Below are 7,500 nucleotides of genomic sequence, written 5' to 3' on the forward strand. Positions count from 1 at the left end.
AAGTCTATCTGAACGTCCTAAAATTAGCTGTGTGTGTGTGTGTGTGTGTGTGTGTGTGTGTGTGTGTGTGTGTGTGTGTGTGTGTGTGTGTGTGTGTGTGTGTGTGTGTTAGTGTGTGTTTCTGCGTATGTCCGTGTGGATGGGCGAGCGTGCGCGTGTCCGTACACTTCAAACTTCTCTCTGAGTCTCCTAAAAAGAGTTTGTGTGTGTGTGTGTGTGTGTGTGTGTGTGTGTGTGTGTGTGTGTGTGTGTGTGTGTGTGTGTGTGTGTGTGTGTGTGTGTGTGTGAACGTGGCTGCGTTAGCTAAGGACTTCACTGTGCGTGTCGAGTTCGGAGATCAGATTGTATTTATAAGAGGATGTCAGGAGCACTGACTTTAAGAGGAGCGACGACTAAACTGTTTCAGTCCTAAGTGCTTGTTGGCAGGGCATCAGGTTGTGTGTGTGTGTGTGTGTGTGTGTGTGTGTGTGTGTGTGTGTGTGTGTGTGTGTGTGTGTGTGTGTGTGTGTGTGTGTGTGTGTGTGTGTGTGTGTGTGTGTGTGTGTGTGTGTGTGTGTGTGTGTGTGTCAGCGAGTTTAAGCTATTAGAGGCAATTGGCATAGAGAGAAACACTGAAATGCTGCCATCTCTCTTCACACACACACACACACACACACACACACACACACCACAGACAACAAAGGCCCTTGTGTTGAGCGTGGGACTGTAGAGATGACCTCATTGTTTGACCTCTGACCTGGAAGTAAAAGCTCTGTGGGTTCCAGGAGGTTGATCAGAGGAGTCTCTCTCTCTCTCTCTCTCTCTCTCTCTCTCTCTCTCTCTCTCTCTCTCTCTCTCTCTCTCTCTCTTTCGTATCCTTCACCTCCTCTCCTCTCTCTCTCCCTATGTTCTTCCTCTCCTCGTTCTCTCCCCGTGTTCCTCCCTCGTCCCCTCCCTCCTTTTTCTGTTTTTCATGTTCTGTTGTGTTCGATTGTTTTCTGTAACCTCCAATCCAAGACTTTCTACATAATAAGAGACACCAAACTAAGTGGAACAGGCCTGGAAATTTTGCCAGAATCTTCATAGTGCTGTGATTTGGCTGTATAAATTGTATGAGCATTGGGTTGCCAAGACAAATAGTCTTAAGAAGGGCTCTAAATTACGAGGAACACCAGCCGACCGGCCAAATGCTGGTGAAATTTCATCATGGCTGGTAGAAAAGACCAACTTACTACCCACTTTGACTTATTAGTGAGTGTGCTTTTGGCTAGTAGGACTAGCATCTACTCGCCATTTTGGCTGGTGATTAAAAGAGTTAATTTAAAGCCCTGGTCATTAGTATGGGGAAGCTGCATAACCAAAAGAAATTTAAAAAAATTCTCTCCAAAATATCCCATTAATTATCTGCCAAATTGGCCATGTGGTTGCCTTGTAACCTTGTGCTTGAGTGCATGATTGTACAACACCTGCCATGTTGCGATGTTGTTGACATCTGCGAGTTTTGTGATTTAAAGTGAACTATGAATAAAATAAAAGGCTCAATGAACTCAACCATTTATTTTTTATGTAGTAGTGCAGTGAGATGCACAGTGATGTTGCTATTTCTCAGAGTTTAATTCATGATTACATGCATTTTAAAGAAAGTTCAGAACAGCATGAAAAATCTTGATAACTACATAGGCACGCTCCAGCAAAAGGGATTAAAATGCAATAACTGTTAGTCTTGCTTTCAGTGAAGGTATTTACGTTTGGCTAAACATTTGTTCCCAAATAAATGGTCATGAGCAGTCGAAGAGAATTTTTTTTGACATAAGCTCCAAAAAAACACGTACTTTATTTAACAAACGGCAGCGCTTCAATCCACCAGTGGGATATTCTTCGGGCAATGAGCAGTCATAAAACAGTAAATGAATATTAGCTTAGATGGCTCCAACTCAAACTAAATCTCACTTGCTAATTTAGACCAGTGATTCTCAAGCTTTATTTGAACGAAATGATCATGACCCCCCCCAACCTCACCATAAGCCTGCCAACAGCCCTCTTGATATAAAAAAAATAGACTAATGCCCCTCAATGGACCCCCTCCAAAACAAAATCTTATCTCAAGGGGCTATCCCCCTAAGCCCAATGAATTGAAATTACCCAGGAATGGTGGCAACTAAGCATTACATTATAATGCATTTGGCAGACGCTTTTATTAACCAAAGCAACTTACAATTGAGATCAAAATCATAGCTGACATAGCACAGGTCACCCTCAGCTGTCTCCATCTCAACGCCCTCCCGAGGGCTGCCTAAGGGCCTCCGCACATCGGCTCCGACAAAGTGCAGAGCACTTCTCCGCAAAAGTTTGATTCCATTGTTTTCAATAGAACCCCGCACACTGGAGCGGATGTCCACGGACATTCACAGATGTCGGGTAGCGATTAGAAACGAGTTCTATCTTGTCGGAGCCGCCCGTTGACTATCAATGCTATGCTCGTGTGAAATTGGGTTTGGGGGTCAGAATTGTGTTGGAAGCGAAAGTGCTCCACAGTGCTGTTGGAGCCAATGTGCGGAGGGCCTACCACAGCCCAACCCCCTTTGAGAAAAACTGCAATAAAGGAATAAGCTTAGGTCGTTTCCAAACTAAATCTCACTTGTTGATTTAGGCTGTCGATCATCATGCTAACTGGCCACAGAGTGCTGGGTCTCTACTGTATGTAGCAAGTCTTTGTTAACCTTCTCTGTCTTTTCCCAGAAGCCTCAGTTCAGTTCTGTTGTGTTCTGTTGTCTACGTAATGTTCTGTGTGGTTCTGGCCCAGATAGCAATTGTTCTATGACAGAACCATGTTATCATCAGTGGCTCGTTGTGTCGAATGATTTCTGTTTTGATTCCTTTTTATTTTTCTTGGCGTCTGTTTTTCGTTTGTTTGTTTATGTTTACGTTTACGTTTTTGTCTGAAGTCTATTGCGTTGTTTTTGTCTTTTTTTGTCTTTTCCATGTCACCTCCTCTGTTTTCCTTTCCACCAATCACGTGTGTGCATGTCCTATGACTCACGTCATGTGACTCGCATGTGACTATGACGCTGGTGTCTCTCCATCAACTGCAGCTGAAGGTAAAAGAAACCCACACGTGCCGCCGTCGCACACACTCACGCACCTCCACTTCTCTCTCACACACACACACACACACACACACACACACACACACACACACACACACACACACACACACACACACACACACACACACACACACACACACAGACACACACACACACACACAATCCATTGCGCACACACACACACACACACACACACACACACACACACACACACACACACACACACACACACACACACACACACACACACACACAATCCATTGCGAACACTCACACACACTTCCATTGCACAGACTCACACATATCATCTCTCACGCTTACGAGCACACACACACACACACACACACACACACACACACACACACACACACACACACACACACACACACACACACACACACACACACACACACACACACACACTCACTCCCGTGTGTTGGGGCTCCTCACCATCTGCACACTCACCTTGTTCTCACACATAATACAATTTCATCTGATGGTGCACACAATCATCATCATCTCCACCTGATCTGAAGACTCTGTACAGACACCACATTCTACACATGGCTCCTCTAATTCTTTTTTTTTTTTTTGGGTTAAGACAACACACACACACACACACACACACACACACACAGACACGCACAGACACGCATACACACACACAAGAGGACATCGTTAAACACACGCACACAGACACACACGCACTCAGAAACAAGCAAAAGCATTGATACACACAGTCACGGACACACACACACACACACACACACACACACACACACACACACACACACACACACACACGCACGCACGCACACACGGTTGATTATGTTGTTTTGAAGATGAGCAGCCAGTTCTGTGAGTCCTCTCTTCAGTCAGCCCTTATGAGTTGGCAGCCTCAGCCTGTATTCTGGCAGACAGACGCCAGCTCAGTGGTAGACCCTGTTTACTGTACAGTCAGGCCTCTCCCACAACACACACACACACACACACACACACACACACACACACACACACACACACACACACACACACACACACACACACACACACACACACACACACACACACACTGTGTTGTGCTGTGCTGTGTAGTCTAGTGTGTGTGTGTGTTTTGTTTGTGTGTTTTGTGTGTGTGTGTGTGTGTGTGTGTGTGTGTGTGTGTGTGTGTGTGTGTGTCTTTGTGTGTGTGTCTTTGTGTGTGTGTGTGTGTGTGATGGGTCTCAGGTGCATCATCGTCATCAAGCTGTATCCACTCATACTCTCCTCTCCTCTCCTCTCATCTCCCCTCATCTCATCTCCTTTTCTCTCTTTTCTTCCACTTTCCTCTGCTCTCCTCTCCTCTCCTCTTTTCTGCTTTCCTCTCTCCATCCCTCTCCACCTGTATTCTCTCTTTTCCTCTCCTGTCTTCAGCTCCACTCTACTCCTCTCCTCTCCACCTGTATTCTGTCCTCTACTATGATCTCTTCTCCATCTCCTCTTCCCCTCCTCTTATCTCCTCTCCCCCTCCTCTCCTCCCCTCTTCTCTCCTCTCCTCTGCTTCCCTCTCCATGTCCTCTTCTCCTCCTCTTATCTCCTCTCCTTTCCTCTCCTCGCTCTCCACTCTCCTCCTCTGCTCTCCTCTCTCCATTCCTCTCCACCTGTATTCCCTCCTCTCCTCTCTTATTCACACTCTTTCCTCTCCCCTTTCCCCTCTCCCTCCTCTCTGCTCTCCTCTCCTCTCTCCACTCTCCTCTTCTCCCCTCTCTTCGCATCTCTCCATCTCTCCTCTCTTCTCTTCTATCCTCTCTCTCTTCTCTCCTCTCCTGTCCTCTCCTCTCTTTTCCTCTTCTCTCCTCTCTCCTCTCCTCCCATCTCCTCCCCTTTCTCCTCTCCTCTCTTCTCTCCTCTTCTCTTCTCTCCTCTCTTCTCCTCTTCTTTCCTCTCTCCTCTCCTCCCCTCTCCTTTCCTCCCCTCCCCTCCCCTCTTTCCTCTTCTCTCTTCTCTCCTCTCTTCCCCTGCCCTCTCCTCTCCTCTCTTCTCTTCTCTCCTCTTCTCTCCTCTCTGCTCCTCTTCTCTCCTCTCTTCTCTTCTCTCCATCTCTTCTCTCATGTTATGGGACAGCCCGCCCACAGAGATACAAAATCACTTCAGAGGGACCACTCACTTTCAAGTCCCCCCCACACACACTCACCTCACCGACACACTCACGCACAGACACACACACACACACACACACACACACACACACACACACACACACACACACACACACACACACACACACACACACACACACACACACACACACACACACCTGCCTGCAACCACTCACTTTCATGTCCCCCACACACTCACCTCCCCAACACACACACACACACACACACACACACACACACACACACACACACACACACACACACACACACACACACACACACACACACACACACACACACACACACACACACACCTGCCTGCAACCACTCACTTTCATGTCCCCCACACACTCTCATCACCGACAAGCTCCACGTCATCACACACACAGCTGCCCATGCACACACACACACACACTTGCGCGCGTGCACACACACGCACACGCACACGCACACCTGCACTTGCTTTCATGTCGCCCACATACACTCTGAGAAGCTCCATCACAGAGATGCGGACCTGGCTTGCACAAATATAAACACGTCACGAGCACACACACACAGGTCTCTGTGATGTCTCTCTGTGTTGATAGTGAATTAGCTGACGATATTTAATGCACGTTTTGTTCAAAACGGAAGTTCGGGAGAAGTCTAATGATATTTGACATGTCTAAATTAACCACCTACAGTCCTGCACTCTCTTCGCTTTCTCGCTCGCACCCACCACTACCCCTTCTCTCCGTCATCCTGATCGATTCGTCCGAAGTTCCTCTCCCTCGCTCCTCCCCCGGTTCTGCTTGCTCTCCCAACATCACCGGGTGGTGTGTGCTCAGATCTCGTGCATATCTGCGGGTGTAGGTACTGTCCGTGCTCACAGTTGGAGTCCCATACTCCCGAGCCTGAGAATCGTTTAAATCCGTAGCCACACTCTCAAGCCCTCAGAACATCAGCACCATGGCCAGCGACCTTGCCCAAACACGCTTCTTCGCATTTCAATTCAATATACGTATAACAAAATATCACAGCTATGAAGTCTTCTATGCACTCAAAGTGCTTTTTAATACACATACACATACACACATACACATTCCCACATTCACACACCAGCACATTCTCAGACTGAAAGGGATGCCATGCTGCTTCCTTCACTGGGACAGGAAGTGGTGTGACGTTTCACCCTTTGTCGTGAGAGGAAGTGATGTCATCAGTTACATCCTTGCATTTGAGAAGGAGGGCTATCATCCTCCACCATTGAATGAAGTGGAAGAGGATATTCTTTCCATTTTCTACTATGCTGCTTGGCGTATGCCTATACCTCAACTCATTTGTTTGTCGTGTGTGTTTCTCTGTGTGTGTGTGTGTGTGTGTGTGTGTGTGTGTGTGTGTGTGTGTGTGTGTGTGTGTGTGTGTGTGTGTGTGTGTGTGTGTGTGTGTGTGTGTGTTTAGGAGAGCCCAGTGCTCCTAAGCTGAAGGGAGCTCTTCAGCCTCAGGGCAACTCCTACAAGGTCAACTGGATCAAACAGGACGACGGCGGCTCACCCATCACACACTACCTGGTCAGGTATAAAGCGGTGAGTTTAACACACACACACACACACACACACTCACACACACACACACACACACACCACACACACACTACCTGGTCAGGTATAAAGCGGTGAGTTTAACACACACACACACACACACACACACACACACACACACACACACACACACACACACACACACACACACACACACACACACTACCTGGTCAGGTATAAAGCGGTGAGTTTAACACACACACACACACACAACACACACACACACACACACTACCTGGTCAGGTATAAAACAGTGAGTTTAAGACGTGCGCGCACGCACACGCACACACACACACACACAGACACAGACACACACACACACAACCTGGTCAGGTATAAAGCGGTGAGTTTAAGACACACACACACACACACACACACACACACACACACACACACACACACACACACACACACACACACACACACACACACACACACACACACACTACCAAACTAATTCAGCCTGACCCAGACCCTGATTGAAGTGGTAAAAATGGGCCCTAATTCCCTACATAGTGCCTGGCCACCTTTTTATATTTGCTTTGGCTGCAGAAAGCCCACAGCCTTCATTTTTGACAGGTCTACATTTAAAGCAGCCTTTTATATTTGTTTATTTTTTATTTCGTTTTTTACTCTGGCAGCATCTGATATTGCAGTGGCACTGAACTCTAATGAGGCATTTATTTATTGGGGCCA

The 7,500-nt window shown here is 47.2% G+C and overlaps 1 protein-coding gene across 2 annotated transcripts in view; it reads left to right on the forward strand.

Moving 5' to 3' along the window:
• The window catches only part of ncam1b (neural cell adhesion molecule 1b), a 253,942-nt gene that overhangs the window by 209,981 nt on the left and 36,461 nt on the right, over window positions 1–7,500 (forward strand). For both annotated transcript variants that reach the window (XM_063207333.1, XM_063207334.1), the window contains one exon: window positions 6,665–6,789. In XM_063207333.1, the coding sequence (XP_063063403.1) occupies window positions 6,665–6,789 (125 nt within the window). The remainder of the gene's footprint in view (window positions 1–6,664; window positions 6,790–7,500) is intronic.

This window comes from Engraulis encrasicolus, chromosome 9 (assembly GCF_034702125.1).
Source record: "Engraulis encrasicolus isolate BLACKSEA-1 chromosome 9, IST_EnEncr_1.0, whole genome shotgun sequence".
Lineage (NCBI taxonomy): Eukaryota > Metazoa > Chordata > Actinopteri > Clupeiformes > Engraulidae > Engraulis > Engraulis encrasicolus.